Genomic DNA, 25889 nt, shown 5'->3' on the forward strand with positions numbered 1-25889 from the left:
AATAATAATATAATAAAATCGGTATTTCCCGAATCCCGATAACCAGCGATCGACGACGACCATTACAGTGCTGCACTGCTGCCCGGGAGATTACGAATATGGAATAGCTGTATAAGTATAATATACGAATGTACGATAGCGATAGGCGAAAGATATATATGTTATAAGACTATGGAAAAAACCCGACAATAACAATATCCGATATTTCGATAACAATCTACTATTTTTATGCCAAGTATACGCTTTACGCAGTCTGTTCACTGTTGTAGACTGTAGATAGTGTTGTCACTTGTCTGTACTTCGTTGAGTCGGTTGTCTTATGTCTACTCATCTTGGTTATTCGTCATTCACCCATTTTTATGCCATTTATGCGTCTGTACTCCGTTTAGTCCGTTGTCTATACTTTGTATTTTAGCTATTCGTCATTCACCTGAGTCCTGAAGGCGTTTCAACCTAACCTTGACAAACTTCGTCAATACGGACAATCCGGTAAGTGCACATACATTTTATTAACTAATTATTTATGAGAGAAATGAAATGATTAATAAATTACAAAACATAGGTTATTAGTAGGTTTTGACCTATTGACAATTGAGTATATTGACATATTTTTCTTTGATGTAAAATTAAATTTAGGTATTTTCCTTCAACATTTTTAAATCCATTTTTCGATAATGAAGTGTGCCATGTTCATCGTTGACGTATAAAGTTAATACTTAGTTAAAACCTACTTAGGTATACCTTAGGCTAACATTCTACCTAGTAAAAGTTGAAATTATTTAAAAAGAATGATATTTTGTACGTGTATTTTTTTTCCGTAATATTGTTGGTAATTATATGGACTATTACCTACTTATAGCCTATAGGTATTATTTATTTTATTGGTGATGGACAAGTTGAATGTTTGATGATTTGGTCTCATATTGTGGTATCCCATAAGTATATTAATACCTAGGTACCCATTGAAATTAATTTCTTTATATTATAACATCTATTCTCATAAGATATTAATTTTAAAAAATCCTGAAAAATTGACTGAATGTGTAATTTATGTTCAACTCTACATACTTTCTGCAATGCATTAAATCTTAAATATTAACAACATACATATCAATTCTTAATAAATTGCAGAAGTCTTATAATTTACATTACATTATTTAAATGGTACTTACCAGGTAGCCTAATTTGTTGATAATATTTAATTTGTGTATTTTTGTTTTTTATTTTTGGTAATTGTAATTTTATAAATTTGTTATAAAATTTAAATCTAATTCAATTTATTTATATCTTTTTGGTATCATAGTTTTAATCACAGAATGTGAGCTTCACATGCCTACAGTAATGTTGTGTTAACTGCTTCTGCTGTTCATCTTATTATTTTTATTTTTTTTTTTGTAAATTTTATTAGGTTCGTTAAAGTTAACTTCTTTTTTATTGTACCTATATTATGTATACTGCTTAGTATTTATCTATTTTACTTTATATTTTATTTAAATTTAAATTATAAATTATTAAGTTGGTAAATTGTTATCTTTTAGGAACATTCATATTTTAACTGTTTTAAGTGTACCTAATCATCACTGTACCTAATTAGTTGGCTTAGTTATTACCAAAGTTTTGTTTTTCACATTTCATTAAATTTCATCAGTTCAAAAATGTCTTTAAGCAAGTCTACCAAACGTAGGAAATGTTTAGAAGAATGTGAAGAACTAGGTTTAGCAATTGAAAGTAGCGAAATTAATTATGAACACTTAAATGTTACCAACCAGCCTAGCACCTCATATGAACATGAATCTGATCATGAAATATTAAATAATTGTGAAGGTGGTAAAAGTTATTTCACTAATTTTAGTACGGAAAGTAATCATAGTGACAGTGAAGGACTTGATCAACATTTAATTGTGGACAAAGTGATAGATGATCGTCAAAATGACATTATTTTAGTACCTACATTTTCTTCTGATTCAGATAATTGTAATGAATGTTACAGTGAAAAGTTATTAACAAATATTAAATACTGGGCTGTTGAGCATAAAATATCAAATCTAGCATTATCTAATTTGTTAAAAGTATTAAAGAATAATCATGACTGTTTTCATTACTTTCCATGTGATGCCCGTTCATTATTAAAAACAAGCATGAGTAACAACCCCTTACAAATTCAAACCATGAGTCCTGGTATATTTCATTATTTTGGTTTAGCTAATGGCCTAAAAGCAACTATTGGTACAAATGTTTTTTCTGATGATACTATTATATTACATTTAGGAATAGATGGTTTGCCTTTAACAGGGGGGTAAACCACTAGTGGAAGTAGGTGTACACATATTAGGAAATACTTTGGAAGTATTAGGAAGTACACGGAAGTCCGTGGAAGTACTTGGAAGTACTTGGAAGTACGTGGAAGTACTTGGAAGTACTCGGAAGTACTTGGAAATATGTGGAAGTACATGGAAATACGCGGAAGTACCGATATTAAATAATTATTATTTAACTTTATTTGGAGTGAAGCAAGTAAAGAACGTATGTCTGCCACGGCACAGTAATGTGCCCTGAGATTTTCTAGGTGTGCCGCGAGAAATGTGGTTGTCAATATTGCGTGAGTGTGCCGTGAACCAAAAAAGGTTGGGAACCATTGGTCTATATTGTTCAATATAAAAGTAAACATGACAAGAAACGGTGTTTTGCAGCTACCATGCTCTCATAATAATAATATTATGTGTGTGATGTGTATATTGCCCTGTTTATTGTATTATTAAATAATTTTGGCCTGAGTAATTAATAATAACTCTTCATTTTGAATAAAATATTTCTAAAAATAATTGAACTATACCAGTTTTAAATAAATATGGTTAAACTTGGCTATAAATAAATATGGTTGGGTTTGGCTTAGTATTATTTGCTTAGTCGTCTCCAGTCCGATCGAAGTCGTGTCCGTTGTATGACGTCTACACACATACAGCACACAAGTTAATTTTTCCACAGTTTTTCAAATAATTCTATGTCAATTGGTAAGTTTTTAAGATTTATTTACTCAATGTTAAGTTTTAAATAAAATATAATAACTATAATATGTCAGTAGAATCTATAATTATATTATAAATATGTAATAGGTAGATTTTAGAATTTAAATAAGTTGTATAGTAATGGAATTTCGATTTAGTATAATTAAAATAAATTTTAAAACAGTATGATACAATAATCAACACTACATATTATTATCTAGAATAATTTAAAATAAGTTTAAAAATTGAAATAAAGACTATTATTTGAAACTTAAAAAAAAATACATGTTTAATAATTTTGCGAGGTCTATTTTCAGCACTTTTTGCCTGTTTTTGTTTATAAATGTGCACATTGCTTTATTATACTTTGTGGTGCTGGTTATACTATACTGTATGCTTTTATTTCAAACAAATGTATTCATTTTCCAGATATTTATAAAAATAATTAGTGATGGGGACATAAATTGAAATAAATATTACGAAAATAATCAATTTTTTGTTTTTACTCTTGAACTCGAAATATTTCAAATTGTCGTTCCTGACATTAAATTTTATATTTAATAGTTTAAGTACTATTATCAGCCCTTTACTTACTCATTTCAGGGCTCGGAAGTTATAGCACTTAAACAATTAATTTTTAGCGCTTAAATATGCCCATTAAAACATTAATATAAGCGCTATAAATAGCACTAAAAATTGGAAAATATGCAAAATAAAATTCACAACAAATTTTTTTAAACATAAAATTTAAGAGATATCTAATTTTACAGATTTTTTTTAAATATGAAGTATTCGATTTTTTTAATTTTACAGATTTTTAATGTTTTTAATAGAAAAATAAACAATTTATTGGGAACGAACAAAATTGTCCTATTTAATCGACGATAACATCGTTTTTCCCGTTTATTTCGGATGCGTACCATCATAATTTATGTCCAACTGACTGTAACCAGCTCAAAAAAATTCAGTTAAGAGGTTGTTATACCCGTATGTGTTGTCTCCGTTTTACAAGTGTGTAACATAGCAAATTTTACGCTCAGCAGGATCACGCGAAGCTCCGTGAATTTAAAATTTAGAGTGAATTGACCTCTTATAAAAATTAAAGGTAACATTATTATCGAGGAATTCTCATTCACTTTATATTACAGTATAATTTTAAAGCGAGTTATGAGTATTTTAAAACTATAAAATATAAAATATAAAATTATAAATAATTATAAATTTATAAGTATCTCTTAAAATACTCATAACTCGCTTTAAAATTAAAATATAATAAAAAGCGAACGAGAAGCCCTCGATAATAATGTTACCTTTAATTTTTATAAGAGGTCAATTCACTCTTAATTTTAAATTCACGGAGCTTCGCGTGATCTGCTGAGCGTAAAATTTGATATGTTACGCACTTGTAAGACGGAGACAACACATGCATATTTAACATCCTCTTAAGCATTTTTACTGACCTAAAAGGTGATAGGCACACAAAACAAAAATCGTTCTAAAATACATTCATTGCTCAGCTCAGAATCTAAAATTACAATATTATATTTTTTTTAAATTTAATATTAAATAGATATCAATAATAATAATAAATTAAATAAGGGTATATTATAAGGGTCGTTCATACACCGCCGATAACAAAATTTTCAAAAACATTAATCGCAAACGATTTATAAATACCATTGTTTTAAAAACATTTAAACGTAAATTAAAAAACAAAAAAAAAATTACATTCGTGATAAGCTACGTCTTATGGTTATATGAGGTTATATGTATCATTCTGTTTGTAAATAATATTTTAAGATCTTACATCGAACATTAAAAAAAAAACCAATATACTTTTACAAATTTAGCCGTAATAAAAAAGCTAACTAATATAATTATATAATTAGTTAATTGATTGGTTTTAAATTAGATTTTGTATTTTATTCAATCAGATAGTTTGTGTGGGCGTTAAATTAAAATATTCGAATGGAGCTTGAAATGGATATCGCGAAAGATCCAAGCATAGAAAACTGTCCTTTTGCTGAGGCTGAACAGCACTTTCAAACACTTTTGCCAGATGGAATTAAAAAGATATTTATTGCAAATGGATTTTCGAATAAATTTGTTATTTCTAAAATTGACGATAAAGATATAGAAAATACTGAACAGTTTGCAATAGAAATATTGCCAGATATTATTGATGAAAGCGAATATCCTGAATATTACGGTATCTTCAAAAATAATATTAAAAAATTTAAGATTTTATCTGGATATAAAAAAGTCTTGCTTTGTATTTCTGATTTCTATAAAGAACAACTTCAAAAGAAGTCAATAGTTAAACTTGACTGATGGCTTTTAGAAAAACCAAGAGATCGGGTCAGCAGTGATCGGTTGCGGCGGTTTATAAGTAATTACGAATGTAGAATGAACAAAAAATCATCGAAAACTAGCCCTGAAAATAAAATACCACCTGTCTATACACTGACCAAAAAGAAAAAAGTTACTACTGATGAAGATTCTTCAGAAGATTCACAAAATGAAGTAATAAAATATGCAGATTCTCCAGACACTGAATCTTCTGAAAGCAGTCAAAATGATAGTATAATATCACTTCAAACTGAAAAATATTATGCTATCATATACGATAGTGGATGGTATATTGGTCGTATTCTCGAAATAACTGAAAAGAATTGTAAAATAAAATTTTTAAAAGCAGAGTTGGATAAGTTTAAATGGCCTAAAGTCGACGATTTACAATTAGTACCTCAAAAATACATATTTTATGGACCAATTTCTTTGATTGGTTGTAATCCATTCGATATTAAAAGATCAGATAAATGTAATATAATAAAACTATACAAAAAATTTAAATAATTATTATTGTTTAGTTACAGTAATTGTTATTATAGTTACAATGTTTTTTAATTTTTAATTTTTTAATTTTTTAATTTGTTTTAAATTGATACGATATGTATTTATAATTTTTATTTCATTTAAATAGTTTTTGGTTTTTCTCTTTTTATACATTATTTAATTATTAATCAATACCTTGTTCTAAACATAAAATTAAGTAATATAGTTACAAGTAATGAATTTTTATATTTTGTATTAAAAAATACAACTAAAGGCAAAATACATTTCTTTCATCTATAATAATAATTATTATTATCATTTCAATTAGCACATATTGTTTACTCTTATTTCAGTTATATGTAGAATTGTAGAATCTAAATATTTTGTATTCAAAATTTGTTTTTGTTATAGTTATAGCACAAGAATGTACCTGTTAATATTTAAGGAACTACATTTTATTCATTTTAATATAAGTGTTAAATCTGTACTTACTTAAAACTTGCATTTAACACTAATAAACTTATTTGTTCAAACCTGATAAAAATACATTTTGATTAACTATACTTGAACAATGAACATTGGTTCAATGTATTTTTAGTATAGTAGTACTTGTACACTATAATATTCTTTGGCTTTTTTCCTTATCAAGTATAATACTTTTTAATTACATAATATATGAAATCTAAAGAGTTTTTTGGGTTATCTGATGTAAAATTATAGATACTTCAAACAGTTACTTAAGCTTCTAATATAATAATTATTAAATTGTACTAAAATATTTTAACATGTTATGTATAACATGTTGAAAGTATTTAGAAAAGTAATAATAGGTAAATTTAAATATTTAGAAATATACATAGAAGTATTAGAAAGTAATGTATGGAAATACTTGGAATTATATGGAAGTACTTGGAAGTACATGGAAGTACATGGAAGTATACGGAAGTATACGGAAATACATGGAAGTACACATGGTTGGAAGTCTGGTGTACACAAAATTGACTAGTGGTTTACCCCCCTCCTTTAACTAAGTCAACAAACAGTCAATTTTGGCCAATTCTATGTTGTATAAGAAATTTAAATTATACCCGACCTTGTTTATTTTTAGTAGGTCTTTATTGGGGCACAGAGAAGCCATCTGATAGTAATATTTATTTATCAGATTTGGTTAATGAGATAAAAGAATTAAGTTCTAGTGGAATTGATCTACCGTCGGGTAGAAAACAAATAAAATTGGAAGCAATTCGCTGTGACGCCCCAGCTAAAAGTTTTATTTTGAAAACCAAAGGGCACTTTGGTTTTTCATCTTGTTCTAGATGTAAAACTGTTGGAGTGTTCCTAGAAAGAAGAGTTTGTTTTCCCGATATATCTTTTAATAAACGCACCCACACTGAATTTATCAATCGCTCAGATGAAGACTACCAAATATCTGATAGTATTTCTGTTTTATCTGAAATTCCAGGTATAGACATGGTGAATAGTTTTCCATTTGACTATATGCATTTGGTTTGTCTTGGGGTTGTGAAAAAAAATATTTTGTTATGGTTAGGTTCTATTAAAAAACTCTCCATTGTCGGTTCGTATACCAAGTAAAAATGTGAAGTTAATAACAATCAGACTATTAAATCTTAAAATATCTATCACCTGTGATTTTGTCCGTATCCCAAGAGGTCTTAATGAAGTTTTGCGGTGGAAGGCCACAGAATTCAGGACATTTATTTTGTATACTGGTCCAGTAGTTCTCCAGTCTTTAATAAGTAAAGAATGTTATGAACATTTTATTTGTTTACATGTTTCTATAACTGTTCTATTAAGTCCTGCATATGAACATTTTTTACATTTTATTGATAAACTTTTAAGCTATTACGTACAAAAGTTTGGTGAGATTTATGGAGAAGAATTTTTATCACATAACATCCATGCACTTCTTCATCTTTGTGATGATTATTCTAAATTTGGACCGCTTGATAATTGTTCTTGTTTCCCATATGAGAATTTTATGCAAACATTAAAAAAAATGGTAAGAAGTAATGCTAAACCTCTGCAACAAGTAATAAAACGGTATGAAGAATTTATTTTGTTTGGTAAACTTGTCATAAATGATATTCAATGTACTCAAGATGTCTTTAAACATTTACACTTTGATGGTCCTTTGAGTAATGACTGTACATCTCCACAGTATAAAATTGTTTGTAAAAAAAATAATATGATTAAAATAAAATCATCATCAGATTGTTTTATTGGATTTTACGATGATAACAAAAAACTTATTATTATGAAAGTAGTAAATATTTGTTATCATCCTGAAAGTAGTAAAAATGTATTTTTGGGCCACATTTTTAAAAATATAGAACCTTTCTACACTAAGCCAATTAATAGTTTAAAGTTAGGTATTGCTATTGTTTCAAATTTATCTAGTAGTTATAGTATATGTTACACCGATAGGATTAATTTAAAAAAGTACATGGTACTTAATAAAATTGCTTTTCCTGTATTACACTCCTCATATAAATAATTATTATTGTACAAAAATTATACTTAATAATATGTTCAAACTGTATCATTATAATATTATGTTTAACTTAAAATTAAAAAAAGTAATCTGTTTAGATAAATACTAACTGCTATAATTATTTATCCCTTTATGTATGTTGCTACCAAATATATATGTATTACATAATAAATGATATTCTAAGAAAAAACTATGTATTCATTATTATTTATTAATTTTATTTTAATAGAATTAACATGGACTCAACATTATATTCTGTTGTTTATTTTAATGATGATAACACCGTAGAATGTGTCCCTAACAGTTGGATAAAAACGGTACTTGTGCTTGGCCATCAAAACACATTAATGCTCGTAAAATGATTGAACAAAATTGTACACCTAACAAAAATGAATTTAACTTCTATAAAATAAGGGAACTGTGTTCTAACATAAGTAAGTCTGATTTTGTAATTTTCTCTTTAAAAATATCTATGTTATATATATAACTAATAGAAAGCATTAAATAATGATTCAATACAACAAATAGGTTAATAATATATGTTTATAAATACCTACAACAAAAAATGTATTTATTATTTGATTAATTGTTTTCATTTGTAATCTAAAAGTAATATACATTTTTTTAACCATATTTCACATTTAATTAATTCTCATAGAAACTCTAGCAGAAGCACAATTTAAAGCTAGAAAAGCACAATTTACTTCTGATTTATCAGATAATGATTATACCAAGAAAAAAAAGCTTAAGAGAAAGATACCCAATTCTACGGAATGCCCTATATATTCTGGTATGTATGTTTCTTATAAATTTCGTTATGTACAACAAAAAAATTTAGAAAATTCTACAATATTAATTTTATACTTTGATATTGATATGTTGTAGAAAAAACTAATAAACTATTTTAACCTAAATATATTTTTTATTTTTTTATTTAGATTCTGATAGTAATGACATGTTTATCATTCCAGACAATGAAAAAAAAAAATAAAAATATTAAAGGTCAGTATTTAATATTTATAAAATAGTAATTTCTTATATTATGCTAACAATTTGACTAATTCATATTTATTATTAAATCGAAATATATCAGAATCCAAGGTACCTAAATCATTAACTCTACAGTCACAAGAAATACAAAGAAAAGTGTTTTATGGTATGCAATAATAAATTACATAAAAAAATAAATACTAATAAAATTATATCTTATTTGAAATATTAAGTTCTTATAATAATTATTTGAATTTATAGATAATATGGATCCTGCAGTTGATCAGTGTATGTCCGAAAATCAGTTGTATTTGATGAATAGCCAATCTGAAATCATGAATAACTCATCTGAGCAGTTTAAATATCATAAATCATCAACCCCTCCAACAAAAAAAAAAAGGTATTATGAATACCTACTTACATTAATATAAATAAAATATTAGTTTGATTAATTAAATTTGCATGTTATGCTTTTAATTTTTAAAGGTAATAAAACATTAATTTCTGAAACTTATGATGAATTGCAAGGAAATTTGTTTGAGAAAGGTAGTGGATGGTCCCCTTCACCATTAAAAAAACCATGGTCTTCTTCTCCAAAAAAAAGTCAAGGTATTACATTCATATATTAGTTTCTATTGTTCTAAAAAATATCTGCTTAACTATTTTATATAAATTATTTAAACATTTAAAAATAATGAAAATTTTCATAGATAAAGTAATTGTGAAGTAATATGCTTTTTGCTTTTAGCTCTGACAGTGGATATATCTCATCCTAACTTGAATAAAGACCCACAAGTAATAATTGATACGTCTGATAAAGTGCAACGAAATTTGTTTGGAAAAAGTAGATCCTCTCCATCTCCTTCAAAAATTCAGTGGTCATCTCCAAAAAGGAAAAAAGGTATTTTAGTCTTAAATATCTTTTTATTTTAGATACTTATTTGTTTTAAAATTTAAAAATTTGAGTTTATTAGTATTCAACTAAATACACTAAAAAGTAATTTGAATCTGTTATAGTTAATATTTCAAACAATGCGGTTTCAAATGAAAGTTTTGTAAAATCATCAACAAACAAAATTAAATCATTAAATTCACCAAATGAAGATTATATTACAAATGGTAACAAAAACCTCAATAAACTTAAAAGGTAGTTTTCAAAACATTTTTTTTTTTTGGTTTTTTTTTTTTCATATTTAGATGTTGAATTTAAAAAACAAATATTGCGCAATATAATGTATTTAAAAGTTGAGTTAAAACATGTTGTAACAAACCAAAGTGAGATGTTGGAAAAATTACAAACTATTGAAAAGGAACTACAGCAGGAAAGACCTCACCAACTGCATACTAAAAATGTAGAGTTTAATAACTTCATGGCAGATTATCACTTACCAATAGACAATGAGGATGACTTGAATACCCTTGATGAAAAAACTTTAAATGATCAAGAATTTAAAAACAATCTGGTAAATAAAAATATATATTTATATTAGTAATATACCTACATTTTTAATAATTTTGCTCAATTTTTAGATTAAAGAACTATCGTGTACTGGTGCGAAAAATGTGAAATCTGCTATAAAAAGAATTATGTCCAAATTGTTTACAAACTCTTTTCTTTCGCAATATTCATTTTCCGGAAAGAAGGGAAAAAAGAAATTTTGTAATCTGTTTTTACTCCCAATTATTTTAAGTAAGTAAAGTGATTGATATGACAAAATAAGTTATTTGTTTTACCATTAACATTTGTTTTGTCATACATATTTTTAAGCTTAATTTAGACTCTGCTTTTATATGTATAGCTTTAATTCATATGTTGATTCCTACTAAAACATCGTTTAAAACAACTATTTGCATCTGATTAAACATTTCAGATAAAAACAATAATATTATATTAATAACAATTTATTCAGGTGACTAAAATAGACAGAATCCACATAGTAGTATACCTATAAGTGCACCTTAAGTAGCTTAGAAGTTTAAAAAAAATCATTAAGTTGTATAACTATTTTATAATTCCAATAATAATACTTAAATATATTTATAAAAAATAAAGTTTTCTGTTAGTGAATAAATATAAATGTGAAGTTTTCAATTCTTTTTTGTATAATTTGTGGAATAAAACCTTATGTGTAATGTATATGTAATATGCCCATTGTGTCAGGGGTGGATGCAGGAAAAAATTTCAGGTGGGTTTTGAAAAAAATTAGAATTTTTTGAACATAAGTTAGAATAACTACGTTTGTAATTAATCATCCATTCATTTCAGAGAGGGATTGAACCTCCCCCCTGTCACTGTGTTGTGTACATGTATATTGTATTTACATATATATATATATATATATATTGTTGTACTAACTATTGTCATTATTTTTTTTTTTTTTTTTTAATAGAGTCTATCAAGAAACAACTTAAATTTATAAATATAAGTGACCATGATATTGAAGAACCGATTAAAACATATTTGGCTCAAGCCCCGTTTGCTGAAAAAAGAAAAAAAAATGATTGATGTAAAATTGTTTTACAAAATTTTATATCATATGTAAACAATAAAAGAGTCTTAAAAAAAAATACTAGTTTTATTTAGCTAAAATATTCTAAACATTGTTGTAGTAAAGTGTTTAATGTACATGAAATTCTACTAATAACATCACATGCTATTAGTATTATTTTCTATAATTTAAATCTTCATTTGCGTTAAATGATTTTACTTCTTAGTATAGAGTTTTTCTACAACTGTTGTAGAGTATACATTTATCAAAAATTTAAATGACATTATTTATTATGAAGACTGAACTAAAATTTGAATAGTACTTATTTTAGAATTTTGTATCTGTTCATTATAATAAATATTAATAAATAGTTTAAAATAAATAATAGCTAACATTTTTAATTAAATATAATTCAATATTATTTTTATAATGTTGGATAATTAATTGGTTTTAATGCTTATGAAATATTGATAAATAAATGTAAGATAAATATATAATTTTGGTTCATTCAATGATTATTCAATATTGGGCAAATATTAAAAAATATTTAATAAATCAAAAACTAATGTTAATTATACATTTAATTTTTACAATATTAAAAAATAAATATTTGTGCATTATTTATTGAATGTTTGTTTGTTACTTGGGAGGTCGCCATCACAGGCCTCCTCTTATTCGGCCAACACAGAATACAGACGCAGCTTCTCCCCGGAGTCCTCTTCGGCATCCCGAAACCCCTTTCCAAGGGGTGGCAGGGGTGCCCGGGGTAGGGGCAATCCACTAGGCCGCGGTGGGTGGGGGCAGGGTAGACCTAATCCCAACATGGTCATGGTAAGATTTATTTTTAATATTTAAAAGAGATCAGCACAAGCCGTTTTTTTGGCCCAATGCTTAAATTAAAATAATGTCCTTCCCAGGCCCGGTCCGTTGTTTATTATTATAAGTCAATCCTAACCAGGCCTTAGCCATATTTATTTTACGAAGTGTGCTGATCTCAAATTTTTACTACCCTATGATGCTTGACTATTTTATTATGTATTTTGACAATATTAAATTAATTTATCATTACAGCTCTTACAGTATATGAGGATAGCTCAGCCAAAGCCCCGAAAACAGCGGCCTGGACGGTACCAGAGAGAGCTGCAGCGACGAGGTGGTGGTGGCGATAGAGGAGATGGCAGAGGTGGCGCAGGCGGCGCAAGTGGCACTGCAAAATAAAATGTCATTAAAAAATTAAAATAAAACATGCATTTTATTATTACCTAACCTACATTTAATTATTTTTCCATTGAAAATTGTCAATTTATATTTGATTATAATTATATTGATCATGGCAGGCGCAACATTTTATCTACAAACGGTTATTTATGGGGTTTGAGGCGGTTTGACACAGTACACATACAAATTTATATAATATTACTTGCTTTATTATTATACGATTTTGCGATAACATCTGTCACCAAGTCGATCTATTTTTAAATTATTATGCCGTACAATAATGGTTTTACCGCCTCGTGCTTGCCGTTAGTGCGTCCGGCGTCGTCAACCGTCGTAACGTTCCTAAGTCATAACAAAATAAATTTGTTTTGATATGTATGAACATAAATGAAGTAATAAACATTTTTTCAAAAAATAACAGAAAAAAATATTTTGTAATTTAAAACATTTTATTCATTTGTATAAATATATAAAATAAACTTTTTTCATAAATACTGAATGTTTCATAATATTTAAATGTGTGTTAAGTACATTAGGTACCTAGAAAACTAAAATTAAAAGTGTATTATAAAACAGTAAGTCCCATCATAATCACCAGTATGACTGATTTCTGTACACAACTAATGTCTACTAATAACATTAGAGAATTCCTATGCCTCACTATTCCTAATAATTAATTTTATTCATGTATTCATATAAACTACTAATTCTGACTATAACGCTACCTATGTACTTATGTCTGTTAAAAGTTAAAACATGCAATATACAAAACGACTAACCCTGGCCACTCCGGGATAATAAAGAATTGTTATTGAAGTTTTATTTTCTATATTTTTTAATTTTTAATTTTATATTATTTTTATTAGTAATAATAAAATTATGATATTAACAAGAAAATAAATAGTATACACTAACAAACGTATTATAACCTTATTGTATAGCCTTATACATAAATTTAATAGTTTGAAAAAAAAAACTAATACATTTTGTGTATTTTAAAGTAAATATTTGTTACTGTAATTTAACTCTACTTTCGATGGTAGCAAATTTTCGTTAGCTAAAATATCGAATAAAAACCAACGCATAAGTAAAGATAATGTTCTTAACTAAAACTTTTTAAAATACCTAGTGAATATATTATGTATATTTGCTATGTCGTACGTGTGAAAGACGGAGATAACAAAAGGATAGGTAGCGTTCAGAAAATATAGCTAATACCTACTAAAAAAAAATAAAAACTTAAAAATTTTAAATATGCTAAAATATTTTTTGGAAAATTAAATTTCTCAGAATGATTTAATTTATGTTAAAATATTAATAACCGAACTAAAGATATTTTTTTAATATCACTGACAAGCCAGTTGTCAAAATTACTCTAGTGATAAATATTTGACCTTCGATTATTAAACATAATAGCAGAGATGAGATTTTTTGAGAGTATGGTATATCATCAAATATAAACATTTAAAAATATTTTTCTTAAGGCTTATTATAGGTGTAAAGCCGGTAAAGAGCGTGTCAATAATATGGAAAAAATTTTAAAACAATTTTTTTGTATTTAAAATAATTTTTAATTCAACGTTATTTTAGACTTAAGTTCTAAGATTCTAGATTTAAGTGGTATTTGCACAACCACCCGGGTGATTGCCGGGAGATCAGCCAGACTCCAGTCGTCAGCTAAGTGACTCTATGGTTTTTAGTATTTTTGCATAAAATTAACAGGGATGGTAGCTGGGTACGAGTGTAATCTAATGGTGTATGATTCATTTCGATCGTACTATTATTCGATTTGTAATTAATTAATTCTGATCTAGAATAAAAAAAAAACCTGGGTGATTGCAGGGTGATTGCAAGGTGACTGCAAACAACCAGGTGATTGCAGGGTGATTGCAAACAACCAGGTGATTTCAGGATGATTGCAGGGTAACTGCAAATCTAACCTGGCAATCACCCTGCAATCACCTGGTAGTTTGCAATCACCCTGCAATCACCTGGTTTTGTGCAATCACCCTGCAATCACTTGGTAGTTTACAATCACCCTGCAATCACCTGGTAGTTTACAATCACCCAGCAATCACCTTGTTGTTTGCAATCAACCGGCAACAATAATACAAATTGTTGTAAGAAAAACTTGTCTCCCACTTTTACCTTTACTGGAAAATAAAAATAAAATGGAAATTGCACAAAATCGACAAACAGTTTCTGATTTGATTAATGTGACATTTTTTTTAGCTTAGCATAACATGCCTTTCCGTGGACATCGTGAAAATTGGTCACGTAAAAATTCCAAAGGAAATTTTAAAGACTTAGTCCTTTTAATGGCTCAACATTCATCTTCACTTCAACATGTTGAATTTATTAAATCAAGTAGGAAAAAAGAAGTTTCATTTTTAAGTTGGAGGCGACAAAATACACTAATAGAGTGTATATCAAATAATATTGCATTAACAATTTAAGAAGCTATTAAAACATCTGGAGTTTTCAGCATATCAATAAATTCAACGTTTGACTCAGCGCGTAAAGAACAAGTTTCTTTCATTCTTCGATATGTATGTAAAAATACTGGTGTAGTGAATGAAAGGTTAATTGCTATGCGTGAATCCCCTTACACCAGTGGAGTTGAACTATTTAATTTGTTTAAAGAAGTAATGGCTAAAAATAATTTGGATTGGATTAACAACTTAATAGGACAGTCCTATGATGGCGCTGCTAATATGCGTGGTGAGTATAAAGGTGTGCAATCCTTAATTAAAAATGAAAATAAATCAGCAATATAATATATATGGTGCCACGTCCATCGCTTGCATTTAATAGTTAAAGAACAGTTTCTTCTTGCACAGATGCAGTAAATCTCTTTGGTAATCTCGAAACTTTATACTCCTTTGTTTGGAATGCAAAAAAAAGAGTTGAATTATTTCGTTCAAACCAAAAAAAATACTCTTCAGCACAAAACAATTTGGCTCTTAAACGTGTTAACACCACACGCTGGTCATCACATTCAGCTGCTTTAAATACAGTTTTGACCTCTCATAATGCTGTGATTGAGACCCTGGCCACAATTAAACTTTCTGAAGGTCCTGGAGACGCCAAGACATGAGCTGCAGCTAGTGGTCTTTTAGATTATTTTACTTCTTATCGTTTTCTAATTGTAGCAATAATGTTTAAGAAACTATTTCAAATAATTGAACCTGCTAATAAAATATTACAAACTCGTGATTTGGACTTGTTAGCTGCAACAAATTTGATAGAAAGTGCTAAACATAAAATTAAATTATTCAATGATAGAAGTTTAAATGCTTTTCAAGACATTATAAAGGAAGTTGATCAATTTGTAATTGATTCGGAACAAGAATTTACTCCAATAGTAGTATCTTGACCAAAACGATGCCCAAAAAAGTCAGGCGAGTTAAGTAAAGATACTCACATATTAGACCCTGTGAAACAAATTAGAATTGAATGTTTTAATAAAACACTTTATATTATTCAAATGGATTTTAGTGAAAGTTTTAATATTAATGAGACTGGCTTAGTGAAAGATCTATCACTAATTTCAAGAAGAAGAATTATGGAAGTGAGAAAAAATCCAGAAACTCTTTCAAAAGATGCTTTTATTATAGTCTGTGAAATATACTCAAAATACCTGAACAGAGAAAGTTTGATTTCAGAATACCAACAATTTGCATCAAATTTTATTGAACTTGAAAAATCAATTAAACTTTCTTTATTTTTACATGAAACTGATGACCATTCTGATTGTGATGACGATGATGTACTAGAATTTGGCTTAGATATGGATTTATATTCTAATTGTGATGCAGATAATACTACACAATCTTCATTTTCACAAGAAAACTCAGGAAGCCTGGGGGATTTGTTCTCTATATTTTGTTTGGAAAATCTACAGAGCACATTTCCTACTCTCTATGTTTTACTACTTATATTTTGTTATTTGTAGGTAACTAATAAAATTATAGTTTAAACACTTCATTTCAAATTTTCTTTCGAATGTAATTATTAAGAAAATCTTATTAAAATTTATCATTGATAACTATATTTTTTTCCAGATACAAGATTTCATTAAATTAATATACATAATTTTTTCTGAAATATTTCATTAATTATGCTAGATAACAATATGCTATCCAATAATTTTGCTTTCCTTATGTGTATGAATTTATAAATAAAAACTAGTAATATATCAATTTTATTAACATGGCATGGTTGTAGGACTTGTATGATCTATTTAAAAAGTTGGAGCTGAGTATAGGAAATTATCAAAGGCGCAACTCCATACCCAAAAAAATGTTGTATGATTAGACTCATGAATGAATGTTTTAGGCATTTAGACTGATACTTGAACATTTTATAAATATGTTACAGCAATTTAAGAGCTATAAATGGATTTGGAGGGCTAAGCCCCAACAATAAAATTATGATGTGCAAGGAAAATTTACAAATCACCCCCTCCTTGGCGAACTCCAGATACACCACTGTTGCTAGGTGGGTATGTCAAAGTTATCATAATAGCAATCCATATAGCAAAAAATTGAGGTGGGCGCCCCTGGCGACAACAGTTCATGTGTCACATATAAAGGGCTACCATTTGCCTGAATCTGAAGAAGAAGAAACTTGCAATCAGATGATGAGGAATCATTAAACCAAATCATAGAACAAACCCAAGAGACTGATAATGGACAGGAACCAAAGACTAAAAACGAACAAGAACCAGAGACTGACAACGAACAGGAACCAGAGACTGACAACAAACAGGAACTTGAGACTAATTGTGAACTAGGAGAACCAAAGACCAGGAGGATAAGAAGACCTCCTACTTGGCATAATTCCTACCAGATATGACAGTCATGTAATAATACTCTAGTAATACTATAATAAGTTTGTTAGTATTATTGTTTAAATAATATTTTATTTGTTTATTTATTAATTTTGTAAGTATCAGTATGTACAAGTTAGAGTAGAAGTGACACTCTATTGCTGTAAGTTAAAAATTATTAACTACTTTAAATGTTTAAATTGTTTAGGTGAGAGCACTTAAAGTTCAGGATGCCCGAATGTTATCAACAATGTGATATGAATGTCATGGTAGAAGGACAGTCAGTCTACATTGTGCGAACGACTCTGGTGGTTTATTGTTTGACACTGTGTCGCCTGTGATATATTTTTATGAGTAATTAGTTTGTTAATAAATATCTTTTAAATCGAACTTATGAGTTACTTTTATTATAACACATTAAACATATCTGTAAACTTTTTTTTACCATTGAGTTGTTTAATATTTCTTTGACCAATTAAATGTAAACTATTGAACATGTTGTAACTTATAAGCAACTTAATACAAAATACAAATAATAAATAATATCACTTTCCAGATTTTTCCAATCGATGTGCGCAAAAAATTATGTTTTCGTTATCGCCTATGGTTGATGTCACACCTTAATTTTAATTAATCATTTTGGTAACTAATATCGCTACTGATTTGGCAACAACTCGTATCTGACATTTTTTTCAAAATTGACGTTTTGGTATCATTGGATTCGTATTTTCAAGGAGAATATAATTTAATTGAGGTTAGTTTAACGTACTATCGTTTATTTCCCGCTAAAACTTGTTTGAGTGATACCACGTATCAAATATTTGATTTTAAAACCACGTAACTGCAAATCAGATATTATGTTAAAATAACAGTACAATACTGCCATTATAGGCATTAATGCCTTTTTAAACATTAATCTGTCGACTGAATTTTAAGTTAATAGGTAAGTACTATATTAATTGTATGTTTTATTTTCGAAATGATAGATTTCATAATAAAATAGTGTACACTGCATGACATTCTATTTATTGTTGTTTTATGTACAATGCACCTAGATCAATATGACGTCGAAGAAACGAGTACATGCAATGGTCAATTTAGTTAAAAATCCTAGTCAACCTGCACAATATAATAAAGTATTTGAAGATAATCCCCCTGTGAAAAGTGACGAGTTTATGACATCTTTTATTAAAGATAATGACATCAAAAATACTACAGTTAAAGGTAAAAATATTATTTTATTATCTTCCCTCATAAAGTTTATACATTTTAGCATAATATTATATAGTTTAATTGAAGACAGAATACCTATTAATAATTTCTTTTTTTAGTTTCCTGTTTTAATGTAGACATTGAAGGATTTGAAACGTTTGACATTTTACAAAATGATACAGATAAAAGTAAAAATATTATTGTATTACATACTCTGATATTATTTATACATTTTAGCATTATATAGAAATTAATTGAGGGCATTTTATTTTTATTTTTAGTTTCTTGTTTGGATATAGACATTGATGCTATTGAAACGTTTGAAATTGAACAAACTGGTACTGGTACAACTAGCAATAATAATGGTGATTGTAACACAATTAATATTTTACAAACTTCAACAGCTGAGCTAACTGAAGGTAATGTTTTAACAAACAAAATTAAAATAACTATGACTATTGTATATTGTGTAGATAATGATTTATTTTGATTGTTAGTTTCTTACACAGATTTGAATGTAGATGATATTGAAATGAATAGTGATATTACAAATGACCCAAGTAATAAGAAAAATTTAAAGAAACGTCCTACTGCAATGGAAAATAGAATGTTTGGCCAAAATTATACTGGGTTTCGTAGATTGGGAAAAAATGTATTTCAAGATACTAATAGAGATTGTAGAAAAATCAAGCCTCGCTGTAATTCTACTGTTTGTATTAAATCAAAGGAATGCAATAAACTAACTGAGGAAGATAGATTGAATATGTTTAATTGCTTTTGGGCAACAACTTGGGATGAAAAAAAGACATACATTATAAATTTAGTAACAGAAGAAGATACCAAGAGAAAGACTACAGGAAAATATGAAGTAAAAAGTAGACGATCTTCATCATACCAGTATCATTTAAGAGATATAAATGAAAAGAAAATTCGTGTTTGTAAAAAAATGTTTTTGGCAACATTAGATTTAAACGAATGGATGGTTCACAACTGGGTAAAAAAATCTAATGGCCTATCACCTAAAGTATATAAAAAAAATGTCAAAAATAAAGATCCTGAAACTAATGAACAAATGAACAAAATTGCATTTACTGTAAGGTATGATCATTTTATTAAGTGGTTTGATAAACTTCCAAAAATGGAAAGCCACTATTGTAGAAAAAGAACTAATCGGCTTTACTTGGAAGGGCCATTTGAAACAAAGCAACAATTATACAGCTTGTATGTCCAAGAAGCAAAACATGTAAAATATACACCAATAAGTAGGGCATGCTTTAATAAGTTTATAAAATCAAAAAAAATTTCAATCTTTAAACCCAGGAAAGATCAATGTGATCTGTGCTGTTCATATAAAACAAATCAAGTAACAGAAAATGAGTATCAGGAACACATATTAAATAAAGATCTAGCCAGAGAACAATTAAAAAGTGATACTGAAAAAGCAAATAATCAAGAAAATTACACTTTCACTATGGACGTTCAGGCAGTTAAATTGTGTCCAGCCATGAATGCTAGTGCATTATATTACTCAATGAAGCTCAAAGTTCACAACTTCACAATATATAATGTAAACAACGAACGCCAATGTCACAACTATTGGTGGAATGAATGTGAGGGAGAGTTAGATGCATCAGTTTTTGTAAGTATTCTGTTATCTCATCTTGAAACCTATTGTATTAATATTGACCAAGAAGAAAAAAAAAATATTATTCTGTTTTCTGATGGATGTGGATATCAAAATCGTAATTCTATTTTATCAAACGCACTTTTAAATTTTTCCGTCCAACATAATGTAGTTATTGAACAAAAATTCCTAATTAAAGGTCACACCCAAATGCCCTGTGATAGTGTACATAGTGCTATAGAGCGCAAGTTGAAAAACAAGGAAATTCATCTTCCTTCAGATTATGTAAGAATAACTAAAGAAGCTAGAACCACTCCTTGTCCATACCAAGCAACATTACTTGATCATACATTTTTCAATGACTATAAAATAAACCAAACATATAAATCAATCAGACCAGGAAAAGGAAAGGGTGATCCCGAAGTTAGGGACATCAGAGCTCTTAAATATGATCCTGTAACTCAAATGATCTACTATAAACTTGATTTTAAGGATACATGTTATTTACCATTAACATTACCAAGAAACAAACATTTTGAGCTTATAGAACATTATCCTAAGCTGTATGCAAAACAAATTCCATTGACTCTATCCAAGTGGACAGACTTACAGAAGCTTAAGCATGTCTTGCCTGTTGACACCCATGCTTTTTATGACAGTCTACCACATGCAGATACATTAAAACAAAGAAAACACCCAGGAATATAATATTGTTACCTATTGTTAACTATTTGTATATACTATATATACTATAATTTGTGATTTTTAATGAAAACAGTGAGACTGGTTTTTTTTAAATATTTAATAAGAAAAAATATTTTATATTATTTTAAAAAGTTATAAATTTTAATTTTGTTTTGTTATGATTTTAAGAAGTTGAAAAATTAGTAATTTTAAAAAGTTATTATTATTTTATTTTGTTGAAATCTTATAAGTTGTCATTTTTATTTTGTTATTTTTTTTGTTATTCTATACCTATATAAACTAAATAAAATATTGTGATTAAGAAAACATTACAATTATAGTATAATTGAATACCTAAAAAAAATTTTCTGTAGAGTTACAATACCACGTAAGTTAAAAAATAAATATTTTTTTAAACACGTATCTACAAGTAACAATACCACGTATATAACTTTTGAAATGTAATAACCCGTAACTACAATAAAAAAAATTAATAACCACAAATATTAATAAAATTTGTCATATAATAGTATAGCATCTGAAAGTAAAACTATATTAATTAAAAATATTACATAATAATATCTTAAACAGAAATAAATTAGTTTTTAGTTGCTCCTGAAAAATGTATTGATTGTCAGTTACGTGTTGTTGCCAAATCAGTAGTGATATGCTCTTCGACCACTCTTGAATACATGTTATTTCCATGTAATCCATGTATATATTATCTATGGAGTAAACGGTGTAGCTCATTCTATGCGTGAAACGGTCCCGTTCTTTCGTGAGACAGACTATAGGTCGTGTGTTACAGGATGGGTGATAAAAAAAATTTAACCTTTTTTGAATAACTGTAAAATTTGCCATTATAAACTAACATCGAATAAATTCTTTGATGAACATAATTTTACTAATGTCTGGGAATATGATAAAAGTAAACTAAATTATCCTACCAGAGTCAACTCATTTATATACATTGGTTATTTATTATTTTAATGTTTATATCTGGACAGTGGACTTTATTGCAAAACCAAACTTGCAAAAAAAATTAATATCAAACATTAAAAATTATATTGATATTCAGTCTCTAAATTGTCCAAAACATGACCTCCAAAATATATTTTTAAATGCATCAGTTCTATTATTAATTTTTTTATATGTCAAAAAAATTAATTATATTTTAAATAAGGTGAGAATAATACAAAAGATTCTTTAAATACAATTAAGATTGTGGCTCTAAAGTACACCAAAACTTATAAAATAAAAAAAATAAAGATAAATTTGATGAAATGTGGTAGAGATTAAGAGATCTAGGTATATTATATTATATAAATAATTAACTTTGTTTTTTAATATATAAATGTATGTATATAATATATTATATTTGTATTAATATTAACTGTATTATTCTTTGTTTATAGTCCAATAAAAAGTTATGCTCCTATTAAAATTATTTGATTTATTTTTTCTTTATTGCGAATATGTATACCTAAGTATTATGACATAATATTCCATATTATATTATGTGTATATTTTTCAATTAATATTATCTATTACATTACCATCATAATGTTTCATGTTGAGGTGTACAGTAATTAATTTTATGTCAATTGATAAGTACCTATCAAACAATAATTAATTAATAAGAATACTAAATGCCTAAATAGCAAATAGTAGATACACTAAAAAATAGAAAAAAATAGATTTTATTGACTTACTATCGATAGTTTAGTTACTACGATAACCAGTGAGTGCTAGAATCGCTGTTTCAGTTGTCTGCTATGTATGTGCGTATGTGTGCCTACAACTATATACGAAGAATTCACAATGAGTGCGTCCAGGACAGGAACACAAAGTCAGTGTTGACACTACTATCCCCAAGAGGTACACCACACCACGTTGAATCACAAACACAAATTGCTGGTAATTTTCGAACAACCTAAAGTAGGAATGTCTAAAATGAATCTTTGCAACTTAATGGGTGTACCATCAATTAATCATAAGCAATTGACCGCCCGACAAATGACCGCAAACCATGCTAAAGCAGGCTATATAGGTTTTTTCGGTGTATTTTAAGGCAAATAGTGTTTTTTCATAATATTATTCGATCGATAACGATTAAATTTCATCATACTCGTACCCTATTTTATCAGTCCGAATTTTTCTCTATTAATTGTATAGAACCAGGGGCGTCAATTCACGTTTTTTTCGGGTGAGCGAAGTTTAAAGCAGGCCATATAAAAATAGATATACATACATGTATATTATACTGCATTCAATTATTTCCATACATTATAGACCGGTTATTACAATTTGATTTTAATCATATAAATAATTGTGCATTTGTGGCTCGTGCATTATTTTAGGCTACAGCAAGGCGCAGACCAATTGTAACATTCTAAAAGTAAGTGGTGCAACCGCACACCCTGCCATCCTTAAAATGACGCCCCTGTATAGATCATAGATCACCATGAAACGCTAAAACACAATCGTTAAACAATATACTAATAACTACGTGTAGCTGAAGTACTGTACATAAAATTATGACTCTAGACTTCTAGAGTATGTTTTAAGCGAGAAAAATAAGTATATGCTTATTTATCATGGTCTTTTACACGTAAAAGAACGAGAACATGAAAATGTTATTTTCCGATCAATTGCCATGAGGTAAATTGTAATCGATGGCCTGATGCTTTTAAATGGCTTGCGATCAATAATTTGCAGTAAATTGTCGTGCGGTAAATTGTAATTGCAATCAATAATTTGCAGTAAATTGTTTACGATCAATTGACGTGTATCGAACTTCATGTTTGCAATGCACGATAGATACCAGACGACTTTCTTGACAAAGTTCACAAAATCACAGCAGCGTGGTTGTGGTCACCAACTGCAACGACACAACAACAAAACATGCACAATTGCACATGAATAAAATTGTGCGAAGCACACATCTTGATGGCAAAGAACGAAAAGAAGTAAGTGGCATTAACGGAGAAACAAAATACGATGAAAACGATACGAAAGGTTTTTCAGTGTCACCACACTAAAATAATTAAAACTGAAAAAACTAAAAACTTTGTGACACTGAAAGCATGACTTGACTTCATGTGAAGTAACTTTGACAGTTTGACTAACTAGGTGTCTAATAATCATAGTTCGTGGGTATAACGTATAACAAATCTTTTGAAAAACATAAATTGATAACGATCACGCAGCTGGTCGGTCACAAACGGAAACATAATAACATTCTATAAATTGATTAAGGATGCAACTGCGGACCGCACCGTTACACGCACACGAAAATGATTATACAAAACAAAATTAAAATGACACATTGACACAAACATAACAAACTTAAACATAAGCAAAGTGTATAACAAGTTTTGTGTTTTAAAAATGTTTATTTTTTATATATATTTTAGTTTTTGAGAATTTGGCAATTTTCTTCTTATTTTCTTGTTGTGAAAATTGCCTCATTCTCATTCTAATGTAATAGTCTACAGTAAATGAAATTACATCCCCCATGACTTAAACATGAAAAATTTATTGTATTTTCAGACATCAAATCTGTGACGATGAGTTCAAACAACGACACGCTCTTAATAGTTAATAAATTTCTATACTTTTGGTAAAAATGCACGTTTTGTATTTCAAAAATTTAATTTAATCTGATAAATTTCATATTATTTTAAATACAGTCACGTTCCACAAATAAGCGTGTCACCAGGTGTTCACACCCAACGCTTTAACGAAGCTGAAAATGTAAAAATATAAACCCAAACCTTCCTAAGCCCAAACTTTAAAATGTTTATTTTTTAAATAATTTTTTTTTAACTAAAATATTTAATAACAAATTATAGTTAATTTATAATATAGTGCTAAAGGGGTATTGATAGTTCCTGTAGTGAATTGCATTCTGATACTTAATAAAAGTTAAAATAATAAAACAAAATAGAGACAACAGACAAATTAATTCCAGCCATAGAATGCATTTTAGTATAGGGTTACCAGGAAATTCCTATAAGAGGCAGTATGAAAGAGGAATGAATCCTCCCCATAGAAAATTCCTAGTTACGGCCCTAGCTATCCATGACAATATTTGTATAAATGAGTGTTAAATACTTACAAAGTAATGTCTATAGGCAAATAGTTCTATAGAACTCTAGACAACTAATTTTTAGTGACAACATTTTTTGGATTTCGAAAAAATCATAAAATATCCTTCATATACCTAACTAAGATTTGAAAATTTAAATCAAGATTCTTCATAAATTTTTATATTTTCAAAAAAAAAATCCTACTGAAAAGTCGCCTTAATATTTTTGAAAAATTCATTTTTACATTTAATACATTGCCTGCTGATTTAAATTTCTCACCGAACAACCTTTTGTTTTAATTCTAAAATAAATGACTCTAGAAAATTATTGTCAATAAATAATTTTTGCCCGATTATAAGACTTTAAAAGTAATCTAATTAATATAATGTGAACACAGT

At 27.8% G+C, this 25889-nt stretch overlaps 3 protein-coding genes and 1 long non-coding RNA gene across 10 annotated transcripts; 3 read left to right on the forward strand and 1 right to left on the reverse strand.

Annotated features, from left to right (window-relative positions):
• Positions 1-284: 284 nt before the first annotated feature.
• Positions 285-9142, forward strand: LOC149062458 (uncharacterized). Its single transcript, XR_016191174.1, has 3 exons — positions 285-489; positions 8582-8786; positions 9011-9142. It is a non-coding gene; the product is annotated as an uncharacterized LOC149062458 (long non-coding RNA).
• A 206-nt stretch (positions 9143-9348) lies between these two features.
• On the reverse strand, positions 9349-24572 carry LOC107167892 (uncharacterized). Of its 7 annotated transcripts, none has more exons than XM_089224613.1 (6): positions 24225-24572; positions 23113-23333; positions 22957-23015; positions 12910-13038; positions 12475-12642; positions 9349-9669 (listed from the first exon to the last, which is right to left on the reverse strand). In XM_089224613.1, the coding sequence occupies exons 3-6, from the start codon at positions 22960-22962 to the stop codon at positions 9598-9600; spliced, it is 375 nt and encodes a 124-aa protein (XP_089080739.1). In that variant the 5' UTR covers positions 22963-23015; positions 23113-23333; positions 24225-24572; the 3' UTR covers positions 9349-9597. The 7 variants fall into 7 exon arrangements, 4 of the variants coding, with proteins under 4 accessions (XP_089080739.1, XP_089080733.1, XP_089080750.1 ...); XM_089224607.1 differs by having other exon boundaries at positions 24176-24572; XR_016191166.1 differs by lacking the exons at positions 9349-9669; positions 22957-23015 and adding exons at positions 13103-13182; positions 13256-13391 and having other exon boundaries at positions 11900-12642; positions 24176-24571.
• LOC149062459 (uncharacterized) lies at positions 9810-11889 on the forward strand. The gene is made up of 6 exons (XM_089221839.1): positions 9810-9951; positions 10091-10243; positions 10360-10461; positions 10540-10805; positions 10873-11032; positions 11733-11889. The coding sequence occupies exons 1-6, from the start codon at positions 9810-9812 to the stop codon at positions 11846-11848; spliced, it is 939 nt and encodes a 312-aa protein (XP_089077965.1). The 3' UTR covers positions 11849-11889.
• LOC149062460 (uncharacterized) lies at positions 19413-21519 on the forward strand. Its single transcript, XM_089224543.1, has one exon. It carries the CDS (start codon positions 19625-19627, stop codon positions 21422-21424), a length of 1800 nt encoding a protein of 599 aa, XP_089080669.1. The 5' UTR covers positions 19413-19624; the 3' UTR covers positions 21425-21519.
• Positions 24573-25889: the final 1317 nt, after the last annotated feature.

The sequence above is a fragment of the Diuraphis noxia genome, unplaced genomic scaffold (assembly GCF_037042655.1).
Source record: "Diuraphis noxia isolate RWA-SAM2 unplaced genomic scaffold, SU_Dnox_SAM2 contig0001, whole genome shotgun sequence".
Taxonomy (NCBI): Eukaryota; Metazoa; Arthropoda; class Insecta; order Hemiptera; family Aphididae; genus Diuraphis; species Diuraphis noxia.